Below are 21,225 nucleotides of genomic sequence, written 5' to 3'. Positions count from 1 at the left end.
ATGGTGAGAAAAGAGATTGTAGAACTGAGTCCTCGGGAACTTTTGAGAGATTATTGGGAATTAGTCATAGCTGAACTTGTGAACAACTTCAGTGGAGGAGAAAGAAAAGTTTTTGAAGAATTGACAGAGGAATCTTGAAATTAGAACGTGAGAAGAATTAACAAAGTGATTGGTAGGGTATGGGAAAACCACAGACTGGAATTAGGGGAAGGAGTAGAGAGAAAGGAAAATGGGGGTCAAGTGCTGGAGAAGATGGTACGAGAGGGTGATACGAACTTTTTAAAGGTAGAGATTGGTTAGGGAGAACAATGGATGGAAAAAGGCAGAGGCGAGCAAGGAGGACACTCTTTTCCCCACCCCCTCACCACGAGTGGATGGAAGGTGGAATGAGGCAGGAACATTATGGGGAAATGGTCCATTCCTGTTATGATGAGGAAATAGACACGTATTCAGGAATAAGGCTAGGAATCATGGGGAGCTCATTCACAATAGAGCAGAAACTGTACTGTGTATTGTTGACTGAAAAAAAAATGCACAACCTAAAAGTTGAGAGTTACGTTTTATTCGGTGGACAAAACTGAGGACTTAAGCATCAAAACTGGGACACAGCATCTCATAACTCTGGGAGACTGCTCTGAAGATGCAAGGCGGGGAGCCAGGATATTGTAGGAGTTTTTTTGCAGCAAAGACCAGGTGGTTGATTGTTACTTAAAGAAAACCAGATATCTCAAGTTAAGGAATTTAGCTCTTTTCTGTATATGGGAAGATGCAAGAGTCTGGGCTCCCTGGAATCATTCCTTTGATATGTACCTCAGCTATCTGGGGCCAGTAGCCTGTGCTCTCACGTCCTGAGTCTCCTCGCGGTGCACCGTCGGGGGGATGGCTGCGGCAGTTGACTGCTAAATGGTGGGCATCAGGCATCCTGTTTCCATCCTCAGTTCCCTCAGGACTCATCTTTGGAGATGCTGTAATGTGATGGCTTGATGGCTGCACATCCTCTGTTCACTGATAAGGCAGCCAATATTTTTCATTCACAGTATAAAGAAGAGCTTGAGTGGTGAGGCCCTACGGCTCCTCTCCTGGTGTAAGTGTTCTAGCTCTTCTGAATGGTGCAGTTTTTTGGGACAGCCAGACTGTGATCCATTCCCATTGCACATTATGTATATGAGGCGCCTATGGGGAAGTGACATTGTACTATTTGAGGTTTGATACCATTTCCTGATGCTGATTGAATGAGTGAAACCATCGGAATTTAAGTTTTTCCAGTAATTTATAATTTTTCTATAGCATATGTTTGACTCAGAAACAGTAGAGAGGTTATGCATCCAAGGCTGACTCTCTCAGAGGAAGTCACATAGCCCTAATATTCGGTGAACAATAGTTTAGGGCTACATTTTTACTTAACCTGTCAGGGATGCTGTTAAACAATGTGGTCATTTCCTTCACATCAGCTCCCATTTCTTTGACTTTCAAAAGGAATTTTTCCCCAAATTACCTTTGCAAATCCCTGAATTCATCAATATTATCTGGTATATCATGTCACTATCAGAGTTAGAGACGTCGACATGAAAACATGCTTTTTAAAAAATCACTTCACAAGGGTTAGTGGGTAAAGAGCAAAACCTCTGTCTGCAATTAGAGTAGAGGCAGGGAAAGCGCAGGTTGGCTGTGCTGTGACCCGACCTACTCCCACCTTCCAACCTCCCATCATGGACTCAACTTCTAGCCTCAGGAAAATTGCAAAACCCAGCACGTTGTTTGTTCCCCTGTGGGTGGTTTGGGACTAGCTGAAACCACAAATATTAAACCCTCAAATGCCAAGGGTCTACTACCAAGTATTACTTGGTAGAACAATTAAGTTGCTGGTTGTTTCCTGCTCTGTTTAATGGATTTTGATTCTACCCTTGCTGTTTGCCTGAGGCTGATTAAAACAATGACCTCAGCTTTTCTGATTTCTTTTCAACCAGCAGCAGTGGCCCTTAAAACAGGTTTGTCACTGCTTCACTGCTGAGCTTTCCCTAGTAAGTCTTGCTCTCGCTTCCTCTTTTACCTGCAAACATGCACCCCCCACACACATATATACACATACATCACATTACATACACTGTTGGGTTCTTGGAATCCTGTGCAAATGAATGACTTTTGAATGATTACTTCATCAAATGCTGAAGACGCTTGCCACATAGCAGGTTACGGATTTTCCTGTTTTCCTAACAGACAAGAAATAAATCTATACCCTGATGTAATCTGCTATCTATCTCTATCTATAACTGAATGAGTGAATTAATATTTAATTTTCTGCTGGTGTCACTGATTCTTGCTGCCTAGAGAAGATAGCTATATCAAATACACTTAATATAATTGATAAGATGCTGATCTATTGAAATTCTGGTCAAAAACAATGCTTGGATGAAAAAACAGGGAGATACTATAGAGATTTCCACCCAAATAATTCTTGTATTTTTAATCTATGTATTATAATGTTTGTTTGATAACTATAAGCTTAAATTTCAGATCAAGATCGAGCTCATGTAGTTAAAGTTATCTAGGTGGTAACTTTACTCATATTTGGATCTCAGTAGGATGGTGTTACACCTAGATGGTTTGCCGTTATTTTCCTCATGCTAGGTCCATGATTATGTGATTACAGTAAAGTTCTCTTTCATCCACTCTGTTATCAAGAGGTACACTGAAATGGAAATAATGATTTGGAAGAAATATTCAACATCACTACCTTTGTTGGAGTAATAGTACTCTATCCCCAATTTTGAGTAATATTTTCCTTACTATATGAGATCCGTTGAATGTGGTGATAAGGGAATGGTCCCTCTAATCTATCCAAATTGTCAACTTGTTCCTGAGCTTTGTACGTGGCCGCAGAAGCCTTTGTCTTAGACTCGTAAGGACCACCACCTTTGAGCCTGGACCCTCTCCCTTACTCCTTTTCTTTACTCCTTTTTTCTCCGCCCCCAACAGGTTTTACTTATTTATCTGGGATCTGGTGGGAGTGTTAGTCATTTTCCACTCCTTCCGGTTCCACTCTTGGTTCCACTCTTGGATGGAGGGAAGGGCTCTGATCCTGAGTGTAGAGGAGTGGAGGTAGAGGTGGCCTTCCCAATGGTCCTCCTGCCATAGGACGACCGTCTAAAAGACCATCAGGCATTTTTCAGTGCAGAGTTTCACCTCTCACTAGCACATCCCCTGTCATTTTTAGACTAAAAGATTTTGTTTTAAATATCGTATATTAACACATATATGTGGAACCTAGAAATATGGTACAGATGAACCGGTTTGCAAGGCAGAAATAGAGACGCAGATGTAGAGAACAAACGTATGGACACCAAGGGGAGAAAGCGGCAGGGAGTGGGGTGGTGGTGTGATGAATTGGGCGATTGGGATTGACATGTATACACTGATGTGTATAAAATGGGCTACTAATAAGAACCGGCTGTTCTTACAAAATAAAGATTTTGTTTCCTTCCTACCCTTGAATTATAATTTAGAGGCCTTCCTTCTATGCTTTGTTCTTCAACATAGTTGGGCATGAAGGGAAGAATGCCTCCTGCCATACCTACGTGAAGCTCCTGCAGCCCTGTGTGGACCTACCTACGTGGATGTTACTGCTTCCACAGGCAAAGTTGACAGACAGGAACAGGCTAAGGGATTAAGGAATCACTTTTGGACAAAATATATAATATTTTGTCAATATTATTCATAGGGCCAGTAGCTCAAACAAAGAAGTCTGCAGGCCCAGTGATGAGATATCAAAGAGAACTCCCAGAAATGGTTTTAACCATAATGCAGGTGTAGAGATTAGATTATAGTGAAGCCAACAGCACTTTAGGACTTTATTCCTCCAGTGTCTGAACAAACCTGGTACCTTCTACAGCTTCTTTCCCCCCTCATGGGCTGGACCTAAGACATCCCCACAATCCCCAATCCTCTATCTCATCTGTGCCCACTGTTGTTTTAGGGGAGCTCCCAGTCTCCACCTCTGGCTCTGTCTCACCGACTCTTAAGATCCAGTTCTTATTCTCCACCCATTGCCTTAGACCTGATGTTTCAGAATTGCCCTCATTCCCACCTTACTTGAACTGGGGACTCAGACACCAGTTTCCCCTTTTCCTGATCCCTGGATCCTTAGGTCAACCCTTCTCACCACTAGCTGCCCCACACCACACCAAACCCAAACTCCAAGAACCAGCCTAAGCCAGGGCTTTGAGTCTCATCCTCTCTAAGCTCTAACCCCAAAACTCCATTTGTCTGGGAAACCAGGATTGGCAGACAACATACTTAGGGCTTCATGAAAACAAATAGAAAATCTAGCAAAAAGCAGTATAGACTTTGTTGGGATTTGAAAATATCTTCTAAATCATCAAAACTATAATACCTTACCATATACTCTTAATTTAATAGAATGCCTTTTGCTTTACCCAACCATTTACCTATCTCTTCATTCCTCTAAGCTTTGGAATACTCAATCCGAAGTTTTTAGTTGGAAATCTGTAATTTTCACATTAAACAAGGAATTCTTCAGCAAGAATTGATAATAGGTGCTATTCTCAAGTAAGGCACTAGGTGGAGCTTGTGAATTTAAAGGAAATTTAAGTTGAGGGTTACTGGTGACAACAAATTATTTAACTCAAGAAAACTGTAAAAACATTTAAACCAAATTTCTTTTAATTTCAACTAAAAATAGACAAATATAAAACAATGTAACACTTTTAATAAATATATGTACTCTAGGATAATGTAAATTAAAAAAGATAAAAATTGGAATAAATAATTTTTTTCTCTTCATTCTCTCCAAACACTATAGCCAAAGCAGGAAAATGAAGCAGGTAGCAGTTTCAGAAGAACACTAGTTGGGGAATACTGAGATAGGGCTGGAATATATATTTTTTTCCCTGAGTGAGAAAATGAAGTGGTCTGTATCAGAGTGGAAATACCTTGCAAGCTCAGATTTGCAGACAACATCTGCATGATTCCTGGAGGTTAAATCTGTGAGATAGATATACAGATAAGCTCTTCAGGGTTCAGAAGATAACAGTTTCGATCCTGGTGGTATTGCATTGTACATGTTCACAGTTATAGTCACGACTTTCTACTAGAGTTTATTTGTGATATTGCAAGTGAGGTTTGTCAATGCTTCCACTTTTAGTTGGCTGTAAAAATGTCATCCAGCGTGCAACTTGACATCCCTATATGCAGTTCAGGCTGACTTCAAGTCCAGGTCAGGAGTTACTGGAAGAAAAAAAAAAATCTCAGGAAACTCACCTTTGACTCAGTGATATTTTGAATTCTGATTCCCCCGGTCAGCCTGTTACCATATACTTCTCAGAGTACCATGCATTCTGTCCAAGGTATTTAGTTGCATTCAATGGAGAGACAGAATGGAGAGTGCTTACTTCATCTTGACCCGAACCAGAGCTGTGGATTTTTTAAAAATTCCTGACTTTCTTTGTCAAAAGATGCTTGAAATAAACTCTAACATAGACTGTTTCATACGATTGCAAGATATAAATTTAGGAAGGAGATAAACTAGCTGAATTTAATATGATGAGAATTTAATTTATTAAAAATATGTTGCAATATTTTGTTTTATGGTGAACTTCAAAGGAAAAAAATGCTTGGGTTTTATGTGAAGAGGATTTGGCCAGAAATGTGTACCCTACTGCTGTTTTATTTGGCAAAGTTGCTAGATAGAAGCAGCTCTGAGTTTTTAAGAAAAGCTGTTTTTCAAACAGATATGATTTTTCTTTGCCATCACTAATATGTTAGAATACAGATGAATAAACTGTTCTGTCTAATAATAATTTTAAAATACTTAGGTTATAAATTTGACTTTATTAAGTAAAATTAAGTTTCATCTACTTTGGACTTTTATATGAATTAGCAGCAAAATTGGTTCTAGCACTGGAGATGACTAATACCATGCTTAAAATACTCCTTCTTCAAATCTATCAATAATAGGGATTAGGAAGTAACTTTTAATTTAATAGGCAGGAAGTTTTTTTAATGCCTGGTGAGTACACTCCCAAGAGAAAATCTCACATATGTACACAAGGAGATGCACATAAAGATACTTGAGTGCTGCTTTGTTTTTGGTAGCAAAAAGTTGGAATCAGCCTAAATGTTGATCAAGACCAATAAAGAAATTGGTACATATTTATATGATGTAATATTACCCAGTGATTAAAGTGACAGTCACTTGCTCACTCACTCTCATTCTCTCTCTCTCTCCCTTGTTCCCTGTCTTTCTCTCTATGTATGTATGTCTGTGTGTCTATCCCTGTCACCTTTTATGCCCAGTATCATCACAGGTCCATATATATATATATATATATATATATATATATGGAAAGAGAGAGAGAGATGGGAGAAGGAGGGGGTGGGGAATCATGATGTTGAATGGAAAAAAAGTAAATTTGCAAAATGAAACCACCAGTATGATATCATTTTTATAATTTAACATACCAAATCTGTGTATTATGGGTACATATATGTGTATGACCAATATTTTTAAATTGGAAGTATACCCACAAAATAGTGGTCACTCAGGAAAGGGGAGTGGGATGGAACATGGGTCCCAAAGGGATTTAAAATAAACAAGATAAAATGTAAGCATTTATCGATTCGTTGGTATCTGCTATATTATTCTCTGAAGTTTTCTGTAGTTTCAAAAATTTCTCAAGAAGTGTGGGGTGGTGCTGGTGGACAGCAGGAGGGGACCTCAAGGGAAGTACCCTAGTGAGAATTACATGCCTGACACTGAACAGAAAATAATGCAAGGAAGTGCTGTGGTGGGCACATAAAAAAAGCAGATATAAGTGTTAGATGGGCCCACTTGGCTGTGCTCCTCATGGCAGCAGAAGGCTTGAGCTCTGGAGCTCCCCTTCCCCCCGGGGGGCCCTGAAGTGATGGGGAGAGAGCTGGGGACCTGGACCGGACTCGCTCTTCCTGTCCCTTCTCTGAAGTCTCTGAACACGTTGTGTGGTAAGACTGTGGCTGAGTTGTTCTTGTTGCCTACTTTTTGCTGTATTTTCTAGGCATGAAAGGATGCATACCAGAAGACCCTACCATGTGGGAGATGCTGAAAAATACTGCCTTGAGGATGATTTGGTCAATCTCGAGGTTCTGGATGAGGTACTAAATATTTAATAGACAATTTTCACCAATGACATTTGTTTCACATGAGTGGTGTGACCTTTCTGTTGTAGATCATATTCTCCTAAGGTCACTTGAAACTTTAATTGTTTGTATAGCCTTGGGGTGAAGCTCAGGAACATTTGGTTGCTGTGACTATGATCCGGTGTTGTGTGCATTTATAGTCCCCCAAATGTCCTGAATGATGACGAGAAAAGGATTTGGATTTTTCCCGTAAAGGCCTTTATATTGTAGGCTTAAATGATGTATTAGATCAGCTGAAATTATTTTCTGTTTATAGAAAAGTGCAACTTAACCCTTAAATTAAGATAGTTGTTTGCTCTTCATAAAGAGGAGCTTCATTTAGGGAAATAGTGAAGCTAATATAGCTTGAATTCTAAATTTGGAAACTGTGATAATCCCCATTTAAAATATGCATGTTTAATAGAGCTGTTAATTGCACTGGAGCTGCTTCTGCTGATTCTAACTCTGGGGACCCTTAACTGCAATGCATGAATCACTAAAGTGTGATATAAAAGTGTTCAATTCTGCATTCCCACCACATAAATTTTAAGTGTAATGCTTTGAGAAATGAAGTTACAATTTGTCTGTACTTTATTAATAGTAATGACCTATTAAATCAAATTCTAAATAGAACATTTTGGTTGGGTGAGACATGTTTTTCATAATAACAGACAAAATCTTTGTTGCATATGTCAGAGTCTCTTAGCAAGTCCTAAGTGGGCCAAATTCTTTTAGCATATTCCTAATTTTTTCTTTTTTCAAGGCAAATAACTGCATTTAGGATCATTAGGGTCCTAATAATTAGGATCCTAATCAATAGGGTATGACTTTAATGGGCTATTTTAATGTTTTAGAGAAAAATATTCTCGTAAGAATACATTTGTTGTTATTTTAAGGATCACTCCCTTGACTGGAAATAGTGTTTACTCTCAGTACTATTTATCCTCTTCTTAGGATACAATTATTCATCAGTTGCAGAAGCGTTATGTGGACTTACTGATTTATACATATGTTGGAGACATCTTAATTGCCTTAAACCCCTTCCAGAATCTAAACATATACTCTCCACAGGTAAGGGATCCTTTATGAGCATGGTGCTCCTTAATAGGAAATGTGAAATCTCAAGGGAAAATGAAAAGGGAGAAAAAATGAGAATAAAATTATGTCATCCTAGGGGTGTACACACTCCAAACTGAAGATAATAATGCAACACAGATGGAATTGTTACATTTTGGGGGTAACTTTTTAAGTTAATATGTAACAAAACAGCTAACATTTATTTAGTGCTCACCATATACCAGGCACTGGGTTACCTTGTTTACCTCTCACGAACCTGTGTGACAGGTAATATTATTAAGCCTGTTTGGCAGATGAGGACACTTAGCATAGTGAAGTTAATGCCCTTCCACAAGCTTAGGAAGCCAGTAAGTGAAGAATTGGGATTTGAAGTCAGCTCTATAGACTCCAGAGCCTCAGCTCTACAGCCTCCCTGATGCCACAATTCTCCTAATAAGTGACGAAGCCTTGGTTTTGTGGGCAAAAAGGTACTGGGACATTAGAAGAGTTCTTTAAGTTAACGTTTTTCAGTTTTCCAGACTTTATCATGGAGTGAAACGTGCCTCAAATCCCCCCCACATATTTGCATCAGCAGATGCTGCTTACCAATGCATGGTTACTTTCAACAAAGACCAGGTAAGAACTTACTGCCCTTCCCCACCGAGTCCCACAGTAGGATGTGTTCTGTCCTCCTCTGCAGCTCTTAAGTCTCCCTAAAAACTTTCCATTCTGGTTGCTGGTGCTGACTCAAGGAAATAGGCAGTAAAATAGTAGCTCAGGGGAACAGGAACAGTGATAAAGCCAGAGTAGCAGGAAAACTTGAAAACCCTTTTCAAGGAATGTGAAACGTCCTTAACAAGGGCTCTCACTTCCCCTGGGAAAATATAATAAGGATAATCCTAATATGAATATAAGAACATAGAGCTAACACAAACCTGATGACGTGGCAATGACTGTCATAAAAATGGGATGGAGAATGACGGACATGAAGTTCTTTCCAGTGAAGGTCTCAGAAATTTCATGGTCCAGTCCTTTTTGTATGAAATACTGCACACAGGTTGATAGTGCTTCTGCACCACACTGTTTAGCTGCTGAGAAATTGTGATGAATTGGGTAAAAACTGAACAAATCTTAAACTCAGTGCTAGTTAAACACAAAGCTCACCCATACGTTTTAACTTTCTGGACCTCTGATTCACAGTGGTGGCATATCCAACCTTTGGCCCTTCCTTTACTTTCAATATGTGTGTTTTCCCTTCTGTCTTTATTCTGTTTGAAATAGAAACAATCTAATGTGGTGGGAAATTTTACGAGAGCAGCACAATGTGTATATTTCCTGAGACCTGTGAAGTCCCAGCTTTGGATTTGCTGAGGAGCTGATTGAAATTATAATAGTGCCAGTTACGAAATGGAGTACCTGGATTCACTATGTGTTAGAAACTTGGCTTCTCCACATTCTTACCTTTCCCAGAGACTTGTGGAATGTCCATAGAATTCATAGAAAGGAAGGAAATGAAGAGCGATATATGTGTTTCTCAAGTTAAAAAGTTACCCCACTGTGTTATCTTTTTCTCGACACTAAATGTGTGTCTTTACCAACACCAGCCAGTTCTCCAATTCCCTGACACCAGCTGGCTGTCTAACAATTCAGTTCCATTCAATTCTGATATGAACTATCCATATTTAGCACAGACCTCACAGGCTCAGGGCTCAGTCCCCACACTGCCCCTACTTCAGACACCAGCTGTGAATGGGGTACCCAGGCTACCTACACTTCCTCCTGGCTGACTGCAAATTCAGGGATTCCCACAGCCCCCCACAGGTTTGATAATTCACTAGAACGACTCACAGAACTCAGGAAAACACTTTACTTAGGTTTACTGGGTTTTTATAAAGGTTACAACTCAGGAGCAGACAAATGGAAGAGATGCATAGGACAAGACACAGGGAGGAAAGTGGTGTAAAGCTTCCACGCGTTATCCTCCCAGGCCTGCGACATGTTCACACCGGAAGCTCTCAGAATCTTGTTCAAGAGTTTTTATGACTCAGTCAATCTCTGGCCCTTCTCTCCTCCCCAGAAGCTGGGGTGGCGGGGGTGAAATTTCCCACCCTCTAAATCATGTGTTTGGTCTTTTTACTAACCAGCCCCCATCCTGAAGCTGTCTTGGGCTCCACCTTGAACCACTTGGTGAGCAGTTAGGGTTGGTTGAAAGGGACTTGTTTGTGAATAACAAAGGATGCTCTCATCATTCAGGACATTCCAAGGGTTTTAGGAGCTCAGTGCCAGGAACCAGAGACAAAGACCAAATATATGTTTTTTTATTATACCACACCCACTAATCTCCTTTATATACACATAAAGAGCTCCTAGAAACAAATGGTAAAAGACCAATAATATATATTTTTAAAAAAGGCAAAGTATGGACTGGTCACAAAAAAAGGAAAATATGAATGACCTTAAACTTATGAAAGGATGCCCAATCTCACTCATAATAAAAGAAGTGCAAATTAAAACTGTACCGAGTTATAATGTTTTGCCTATCAGACTGGCAAAAATCCAACATAGCCATTTGGTGAGGGTGCAGAACAGACACTTTCATATACTGATACAGTCCTTAGGAAAGCAATTTGGTATTATCTATCAAACTTATAAATGTGTTTACCTTTTGGTCCAACAACCCCATTTCTGGGAATTTATTCTACAAATGAACCTGCATATAAATATAATGACCTACGTATCAGGTTATTCATTGCAGTATTGTTTGTAATGACATCGGGAAAATCTCAAGTATCCATCAATATGGGATGGGTTAAATAGACTATGGTACATCTGTATAAGGGAGTGACAAACTACTGAAAAGGTTGAGGAAGCTCTCGGTGTACTGAAATGGAAAGATTCCTAAGATATATTGCTCAGTGAAGATTTAAGGTATACAGTGGTAGATGTTATATGAAAACCATAGCTGAACACACAGGGTGTCTACTGTGCTTTGAATTCTTCACCAACACTTCATTTTCTCTGTTAGTGCATTGTCATCAGTGGAGAAAGTGGCTCTGGGAAGACGGAAAGCGCCCACCTGATAGTTCAGCATTTGACTTTCTTGGGAAAGGTATTGACGACCTGCTTTCTGTATCGTGGTTAGAGGACTGCGTATTTTCTAAATGATAGAAATACTGGTTTTTATTAGGGGTTACATAGAAACATTCCATCTTTGTAATGTTCACCTCCTAACGGCTAGGCCTCTTAAGATGTCAGCATGTCCTCCACCTTTCACATAGTGAAGAAAATAATGCCAGCACCAATTTACTAGATTATTGGCAATTAATTTTTCATGTTTTCAATGTAATACAAACATTCAGCCATTAAGTAGTAAAAGTGGTTAAACATTAGGAGCAGGAGCAGGGAGCGCCACTAAGGTGATTAAAGGGTCGGAAATAGAGCTCTCTGAACAAAAGTTGAGGGAAATGGAAATTCTCAGCGTGGGGAAATGGGCATCAAAGGGTTAGCTTTAAAGATACCCTAGCAGTTGCTTATACTCAGAATTAGTGTATTAGGAGACTAAGAACAAATTTAAGAGTCTTTTTTACAGATGAGGTTTATTGAATATTATAGTGAATAACAGAAAAGTGATGGTATCTCTCTATTTAAAATTCTTTCTGGGCTTCCTTGGTGGCGCAGTGGTTGGGGGTCCGCCTGCCGATGCAGGGGACACAGGTTCGTGCCCCGGTCCAGGAAGATCCCACATGCCGCAGAGCGGCTGGGCCCGTGAGCCATGGCCGCGGAGGCTGCGCGTCCGGAGCCTGTGCTCCGCAACGGGAGAGGCCACAACAGTGAGAGGCCCGCGTACCACCAAAAAAAAAATTCTTTCTAAGCTCTTCAGGCATTTTATCTGTCAAGAATTTTAAGAGAAGTGTAGTTGGTTGTAAAAACTAATGACCTAATCTAGCCTCATCTGATGCTTATACATCTGGGGAAATGCTCATTGGAGAAAACAATGCTGGTGATTGATGCTAATTTCCCCAAATGGAGTTTTTCCCCCAGAGGATAAATGTGAAATCTGTGGGCTGGGTGGTGTGGGTGGACCTTGCGTGGCAGCTCTATTGAAGTAATGTTTCTGGAGGCTCCTCCTGACTGTTCTTGTTTGGCACAGGCAAATAATCAGACCTTGAGAGAGAAAATTCTGCAAGTCAACTCTCTGGTGGAAGCCTTTGGAAATGCATGCACTGCCATCAATGACAATTCCAGCCGTTTTGGAAAATATCTGGAAATGATGTTTACACCAACTGGAGCTGTGATGGGGGCAAGAATTTCTGAATATCTCCTTGAAAAATCCAGAGTTATAAAACAGGCAGCGTAGGTGCACTATTTTCTTGCTCTGGCTTTGCGCTGCAATATAGACTGCGCGGCTTTGGGAATTTTCATGGCTCCATTCACCCTTGTTCTTAGCATCCTTGCCCACCATCCCCACCCCCAGCCTCCCCAAGAGCAAGGAATTATTTAAGCAGAGGATAAGTGGTGACTTCTAACCTAAAAGATATTTACAAGCAGAGTAGAAAGGGCTGGGTGGAATTACACTGGGATAGGTATGCCCGTTCTTCCTGAGTTTGTTATACCAGGTAGAATTTAACAATATGCAGTTACTTTGAAAAATCATTAGGTCCCTTAAAATTGAGCTTGTCTATCAAAAAAAAAGCACTGAGAATATTCCACATGTTCATTTTTTCCCTAGATTGAGAGAGGAAAAAAACTTTTGTTTTAAGAAGAGCAGTATAGCAATAGTCCAATAGCATGGACTGCCCCTGGTTCAAGTGCTGGCTCTGACCTTGACTATGTGACCCTGGGTATGTCCCCTATCCTCTCTGTGCCTCCTCTGTGAAATGGAGATGCTACTAGAGCCTACCTCATGGGTTTATTGTGAAGATCAGTGAGTTTGTTTATATAAAATGACTTTAAAAAGTACGTGGGTTGGTATATGTGATCAGAGAGTTAGCCACTCTTATTACTGTTGCAGGACACCAGACTTCCTCAGGGGCCTGGCTCCCTTCATGCATTAATCAGTAATTATCTGTTGAATTCCCACTGTGTACCAGTGCTGTGCTTTCTGTTGGAGTTGCAGGAGTGAACAAAATAGAAGAGGTCCCAGTGTTCATGGGGCTTGGAGTGGATAGGGGATGGAGGACGGGTGGGCGGCCAGGGTCGGGGTGATGGGGTGGCAGGGGAATTGCAGGCATTAAGCACAAAAAACTGTAAATGCAGACCAAGTGTGATAAGTACCAGGAAGCAAAGTAAGGTGCTGTGAAGGTAAAACAGGAGAAAGGGCAGTAACCTAGTCCAGGAAGAGAGGGCTCCCTGTGTAAGAGACGTTGAATCTGAGGATCACTAAGAGTGAGCCAGTGAGATGAGATGGGGACAGGAGTGGGGAGGAGGGAGAGAGGAGCAAAGACAAGGCTGAGGCCAGGTCCTGCAGGGCTTTGGAACCAGGCTGAGGAACCTGATTCTAAAGGCAATAATAGGAAGCCATTTGACATTTTCAAGAAGGGGAGTCTCGAAAACCAACTTGCATTTTGATATAATGAAATAATGGCTCTGGCTTCAGTGGGGCAAATGGATTGGAGGAGATGCGAGAAGTACAGTTACGACAATGAGACCACTGGGAGGCTGGTTTCAAATCCATGTGAGCGGGAACGTTAGCCTGCGCTGAGGCGGTAGCGGTGGAGATGGGGATGCAGGGGAGCTGATGCATCTGAGAGATACTGTGCAGGTAGAACCCACAGGACTTGTTTTAGGTGCAGAGCCCCAGCATCTTCTTTTATCATATACCTGCAGTTTCCTCACAAAATAGGGACTGACATGAAAAATTAAACAAATGTACCGAAGGCTAGAGTCAGTCATTTTAGCTTCCATGTGGTGTCTCGATTAATTTTTATGAGGTCCCTACTTCTTTCTTCCCAAATTAGGGTGATTTTAAAGTTTAGGGAGCTACCTCTGAGAGAATGGAAATTATAGTTTTCTGTGTTCAAATGTAAAGTGGTCTTTTATAAGGAAAATGTGAGGAGGGTTCCAGTCACAGCTATGTCACTTATTAATATAACTATCCTTATACCTTACTTTCCTCATATGCAAAAAGGGCATGATAAAGCCAACCTCACAGGGCTGTTATGAGAATTAAATGAGATGATATGTGATTTTTACCAAATATAGAATCTGAAACATAATTGGTACCTAATAAACCATAACTTATTATTATTAAATTTAGTCAATATGATAGCACTAATGGATAAAGTAGACTGAAGACATTGCATGAGGAGAAGATGGGACCTGTGCAAGTTCTGTTTGTCTGACCTTTCTGGTCCTGTCCTCCTCCAGCACATGGTAGGATTCTCCTTCTTGGAACCCTGTGGCTGGATATGGTCATAGGACTAGTTCTGGCAAATGTGCGTTTAATGGAAAGACCCTCCAGAGTGCTGGCAAAGTGCAAGATGGTGGCTGCTCCATCAGCTCGGGCCCAGTGACTCTGATGAGCAACCCCCCCACCCCCTGCACCGTGACCCTCAGTAGACAAGTACTCTGAGCAAGTACTCTTAGCAAGAAGCTAAGACTTTATTGAGTTAAGCCACTAAGATCTTGGGATGTTTGTTACTGCAACCAGATGGATGTCAGTAAGCAAAGCTTGGAAGAATTGAGCGCTGGAAGTATCTGCAAAAATCTATAGGAAGGTAGGACCACGACGGGTCAGCCAATGCCTGCACTTCTACCGGAGGCGGAAGAACAACTGTCATTCATGCGGGGCATACCAGTTCATGAGGCCCTGTAAAGGCCTTCCCGTCTCAGTGAATGGTTGCCACCATCACCAGATACTCAAGGTAGAAAACTGGGAAGCAACCTCCAGGTCCCTTTCCCTCACCACCCTCATTCATTCTATCTGGACAGTCTTTTAGTTGTTTTTCCAGAACATATCTTTAAGCTTACCCTTGTTCTCCATCATCCCTGCCATTACCCTGTCCCAGTCACTCACTGTCTCACCAGATCCTCCTAATTGGTCTCCTTGCATCCATCTTAACTTCTTACAGTCTAGTCACACACTTACAGTTTAAGACACTTCAGAGAATTCTAATTGCATAATCAACAAAATCCTCATTATGGCCTGACAAGGCCTTGTGGGCTGACCCTGCCCACCTGCTTCTCACCAGCCTTCCTTTGTTCTACATGGATATCATGCTCAGAGCCTTTTCGTATACGCTGCTCCCTCTCTTGGGGATGCTCTCCCCCTTCTCTCTGTAGCTCCTCCCAGTCCCTTCTCATGCTTCACAGTTTGATTTTAGTGTCATTTCCTTCCAGAGTCCTTCCCTTGACTTGACGCAAGTGGCCCTCACCCCACAGCATTGTTCATCTCAGTCTCTGTTTCTTTCAAAGCCCTCATCACCAGTTTCCCCGTTGATTCATCTGACTCCATCACTAGAAGGAAGCTCCAGAGGGCGTGAATCCTTTGAGTCCTGTATCCCTGGCACCTAGTGCAGTGCCTGCCATGCTTGGCACTCAATAAGCTTATTAGTTGAGTGAACAAATGGGTGAGAAATGGCAAGTAGAGACATCTAGAACACAGGGCAGAGCTAAGAATGTATCAGAAGAGCTTGGACAGGATGAACAACCAGAAGAAGACTAGGATATCCAGGAGATGCTGAAGAAAAGAGTGGGGCCCTTGTCACAGATAGGGACAAGGAGTAGAAGGAAGACAGGTTTCTTCCACAGAGCTACGTTGGCCAAGGTGAGGATTTGAGAAAATCCTGGGGCATCAACAGGAGATAAAGACCTCCTCCAAAGGAGAGAAAGGGATGTAGAGCAGGGCTTTTCAAACTATCTTTGCTGAAAGACTAGCTTTTTCAAAAAATATTGGGTTGGGCTTCCCTGTTGGCGCAGTAGTTGAGAGTCCACCTGCCGATGCAGGGGACACGGGTTCGTGCCCCGGTCCAGGAAGATCCCACATGCCGCGGAGCGGCTGGGCCTGTGAGCCATGGCCGCTGAGCCTGCGCGTCGGGAGCCTGTGCTTCGCAACGGGAGAGGCCACAGCAGTGAGAGGCCCGCGTACCGCAAAAAAAAAAAAAAAAAAATTATTGGGTTGGCCCAAAAATTTGTTTGGGTTTTTCCTTAAGATGTTACGGAAAAATCCAAACGAACTTTTGTGCCACCCCAATAGTAGTTCACAATCTATTGTGAACCAATACTTTTGTAAAATGTAATTGAAATGTATTATCAGAAAAATTATCATACTCTTAGATGTCATAGCAATATCACTTACTATAAAATGTCTAGACATAGACTTTCTAGTTCCTTGTCTTATCATAGCTGACAGCAATCCACAGACCACACTGAGAGCAGCACCCATCCGAAAGAACCCTGGTCAGGGTGGCCTAAAAGAGGGTGCATAGCAGGGGACCAGGGGACGGATGCAAGCCATTTTGAATCATATTTGAGAGAATACAAGTTTGAGAGAGTAGTCACCTCTCTTCTGCAACCAATTCCCCTCCCTAACTTGCTGTACACCTAGCTAGCTGCTTCCTGTCTTGGGCTTCAGTAAAGTAGGGAGTTTGGCTGATCTCTCTAAGCTGGACATCACTGTCTCTGAAGCAACATGGGCTACAAACAGAAGACGAGTGGCACAGACACGTAGTCATTTGTTCTGGAAAGATCTCTAAACATATGTAACCTGAGCTGTTACCTATAAATGTTCCATTCTCTAAAACCTCCTTCTGCATATAGTAAACATAAGTGTGTTTAATAGTGTGACATTGTGGCAATTACTATACTAATCCTATCACTATTGCTATTCTGTAATTGGGAAGTAGCATATTTAATTGCCTGTAAATGCAAATTTGCTACAGAATAATATTTTGCACAGAAAGGAAACTATATAAATTACTTGGAGTGGGGAAGCCCAGAATATAATGTTAGTAATGTCCCTTTCCTTTTTTTTTTTCCAGGGGAGAGAAAAATTTTCACATATTTTACTATATTTATGCTGGCCTTTATCACCAAAAGAAACTTTCAGAGTTCAGACTTCCTGAGGAAAAGCCTCCTAGGTAAGTGTCGGGAGTTTTAGTTGTTAATTTTTAATGAATATACAATTAGCAATGGATAAAACTTGGAAATAGTGCGGTTCTCCTAACTGGACACTCAGTCCCTTTAGCTGAAATGCCCACATGAGATGGCAGGAACTACATCTCCCTTTGCATTTTCTAGAAAGTTCAAAAACTCAATTGCAACCATTTTACTCAGCATGTGCACCATTATTTTATCACTGTAAGGAAATGCCCTTGCAAAGAAGGAGCCCAATGATGCCCTGGTATTTGGGGTGCCATTTCCAAGTCAGTGCTCATTCTGTTTGGTCATACTCTCTGTAGGTACATAGCTGATGAAACTGGAAGGGTGATGCACGACATAACTTCCAAGGAGTCTTACAGAAGACAGTTTGAAGCAATTCAGCATTGCTTCAGGATTATAGGGTTCACTGACAAGGTAAGTGATTGTCAGCGGAGAAAGAAACTCAAGTGTTAATATTCTTGGGTGAATGTGAGTGAAGGTATGAATGTTCTAACTTGGGGCTGGACACTTGCTTTTCAAATGCCACGCTGGTCATGTTATAAGGTCTTGCTACTCAAAAGTGTGATGCGTGGATGAGAAACATTGTCATTACACAAGACTTGTTAGAAATGCAGACTCTCAGATCCAACTAAGAACAGCAGAATCAGAATCTCCATTTTAATAAGATGCGAGGTGAATATTAAAATATAAGTACCCTTGTGAGTGCCACGTGCCTGTGAATTGTCACTGTCATCAGTTCACGCCAGCTGTGATAACAAACACCTAAACAATGCTGCCCTTTTCTGAGTTGGGGTTGTTCCAGCCTAGAGCGAATTGTGTAATAGGAGTATAGGAATATGTAGGTTACCCCCAAGCCACAGGAGTATATTTATGCAAGTAGTTCCTTGTGCCCCCAAACAAATTAATTTAAACCTTTTCAACTTTCTTGCAGTCACTTCCTTCTCCATGGCACACAGTTGCACGTTATTAGCCATAGCTCTAAGTACTGTACTACCCTTATCATACTAGATACAGGCTATCTCTATTAAACATATGCCAGAGGTGACAGAAAATATTTATCACTCTAGGCTCAAATATTACTCTGTGGTACATTTATGTCATAGTTTCTGGGCTTCTTGCCATCAATTTTGTAAAATATACAGATTCTTTTGCTTTTCCAACAAAGGAGGTGAATGATTAGGAGGTAAGTGAGAGTGTTTAAATCTTCAGGGATTAGATTACAAGACACTTGAGTTACCCTGGGACAGCCACTCTGGATAAAGGATTGCTTTTGTAATCTATTGGGTTTGGCCAGCCCTTTCCTCCCCAGCATGGTTGATTTTAGTCATAAAAATACTTTTCTTCTTTCTAGCCAGCTGTTAATTTTCTCTGTCAGCCTCCCATAGACTTTAAACTGACAGACAGTGGAAAATCCCAAGAGTCAGATACAAATAGAAATATATTTCCCTTGGCTCCTTAGAGGAGAGCAACTAAACAGTTTCCAGCGTTGTTAAAGGACCTTTATGGTTATTAATTTATAGAGCTGGTTGTTATCAAAGGTGCATCACCAGAAAAGTCGAAGTTCAGTGGAGATGGCAGTAGAGCCATTTAAAGTCACCTGGGTCATGCCCAAGTGTTTAGGGACATACTTTCTTGAAAGGGTACAGGAACAGTAGAGAAGTCAGTCATAGGGTTAATAATATTTTGCATTCCATAAGTACAATCATGGTTGCAGAATACTGTGGAGAGATTGGTACTAGCTCTAAAGGAAAGGCTATAATATCAGCCCTGTCCAATGATAGAAATGTGCTGCAAATAATAATAAAACAGATGCTGTTTTAAGATAACAAAATTAAAAATGTGAAGTATGTATCCTTGAAGTAAGCCATCCCTAACCCCTATGGGAAAAAAAGTCTAGTAGAAATGAATGAATGGCTGCATAAATAGATATGAAAATAAAGAAACATAAAAGATGGTAAACATTTTAAATTTGTGCCTGGTCTGGACTGTTAAATGAATAACCAGACTGGAATTATATGTATATGTGTAGGTATTCACCATGTCCACTGTTAATTCATACTGGAAATAAACACAATTTATGTCAGTTAGCAGCCCTGGAAATGGAAGGAAGAGTCTAGATCTTATCTTTCTTATCCTTAATTCTTTGGTTGTATCTCTGTCTGTATCTCTATAGACAAACCATTTTGCTGAATCAACTCAGTTTGCTTTATGTTTGTAAAGTAGTTTGACTACATTCAGAAAGATTCAGTTGACTGTAGTCAGGCAGTAGATGCCAAATAGCTGATGTAACAGAATTTCTCTTAAGTTTTTCTGAGGGACATTTCTAGACAGAGCTTGAATGAGCTGATCAATTTAATAAAAATTATGGATGGTCCCTATCCTTTCTTATAATGTCACTAATTCGGATGCCCTTCAGTTTTTCCAAAACCCTTAGAGCTCCTGGACTCAGGAGCATGAATTAAGTTCTGGTACACCAGCCAAAAGTATCTGAAAGAACCCTTGACCCTACGTTTATTGTGAAGAAATGTCACTGGTGGAAGGAATCTTCCAATAACAATGAAGTCCTCATGGGGGTGGGGGGTTATACTTAAAACCCTATGATAAAGATCAGTGCTTTTCTACTCTTTGTTTGTTTGGGTTTTTGTTTGTTTGTTTTTTCCTTAACATCTTTATTGGAGTATAATTGCTTTACAATGTTGTGTTAGTTGCTGCTGTATAACAAAGTGAATCAGCTATACATATACATATATCCCCATATCCCCTCCCTCTTGCATCTCCCTCCCACCCTCCCTATTCCATCTACTCTTATTTTTGGATTAAACCATACTGTTTTTGTTTAATATTATGCTTGTCTTGCTGGTATATGAATTATCATAACATTAAATAACTTGAGTTTTAAGTATGTTTATGTTTAATACTACATGAAGAATTTTTGGCAGGTTATCTGTGATGGTCAAGATTGGACATTTACTGCAGATCACTTGATGAAGAGGTCAGGGAGAAGGCTTTGCGATTAGGGCAAAGTTTTTTTCCTTTTCTTCAAAACAGATTATGAATTGGGAGAGTACTGCTGAGGATAGACTGAGGGTTATATGTTAAAATGTTAATTGGGGGTGTTGAGGATTTCAAGTGTCTTAAAGACAATAGGACTTACCATTGACTTTAAAAACAAAAAACCTTTATTGATGTATGATTGACATGCCAAAAAAGTTTTTTCTAAACCAACTACTGACTTGCAAGTTACAAATGTTGTGAGCCTCTGAAAAGGGAACTGAGTAAAGGCATTGGAATAGAGCCTGCAAGGGAGAAGGCCCTTCAGCTGGGCCTAATGCAGTGCTTTGGGCAAAACTGGTGAAAAACTCAAGACATTAAAAAAGAAGCACGGTAAAGAGAGACTGAGAGGGCAAGTAAATTCCTAGGGATACCAGAGACACAACTGCCACGAGATGCCCATGAACCCAGCCAGAGGTAATTTCCTTAAATCAGCTCCAGGCGAACAGAGAAAACCAGGATTCTTCTCAACTTTCCACTTAGCCTCAACTCTATGGAGAGAATACCTATCTCAGTGAAAGAAGTATCTTCTGAGAAAAAGAGAGAAGAAGCCAAGACCATACATCCTGCATGGGGCTTTGGTGGAGAAATGCTTCCCCACTTTTGCTGATTGGTGGTGAAACTGAATTCACACTCATCAACAGTGAATTGGGAAACCTAATTGGAGGAGTTGTTAGACTTCTTAATACATTTTCCTGTCTTGAGTGAAGTGGTTCCATTTTATCATATAGAAAGTTGGAAATTGGTAAGAAATAAAAAGAGAGCAGCTTAGCAAGATTCTATAGGAAAGGCAGGGTTACCAGGAAAGGCTTCATAGCTAGAGATGAGGCAAGAGAAAATGAGCAAGGT

General features: G+C 40.8%; 1 protein-coding gene across 1 annotated transcript in view; it reads left to right on the top strand.

The window, feature by feature from the left end:
• The window catches only part of MYO3B (myosin IIIB), a 388,019-nt gene that overhangs the window by 171,450 nt on the left and 195,344 nt on the right, over positions 1-21,225 (top strand). The window contains exons 11-17 of the mRNA XM_060151181.1: positions 7,050-7,146; positions 8,125-8,241; positions 8,758-8,862; positions 11,252-11,335; positions 12,377-12,579; positions 17,205-17,303; positions 17,625-17,739. Of these exons, the coding sequence (XP_060007164.1) occupies positions 7,050-7,146; positions 8,125-8,241; positions 8,758-8,862; positions 11,252-11,335; positions 12,377-12,579; positions 17,205-17,303; positions 17,625-17,739 (820 nt within the window). The remainder of the gene's footprint in view (positions 1-7,049; positions 7,147-8,124; positions 8,242-8,757; positions 8,863-11,251; positions 11,336-12,376; positions 12,580-17,204; positions 17,304-17,624; positions 17,740-21,225) is intronic.

This window comes from Lagenorhynchus albirostris, chromosome 6, assembly GCF_949774975.1.
Source record: "Lagenorhynchus albirostris chromosome 6, mLagAlb1.1, whole genome shotgun sequence".
In the NCBI taxonomy this organism is placed as follows: domain Eukaryota; kingdom Metazoa; phylum Chordata; class Mammalia; order Artiodactyla; family Delphinidae; genus Lagenorhynchus; species Lagenorhynchus albirostris.
This window is presented reverse-complemented; position numbering and strand designations above follow the sequence as displayed.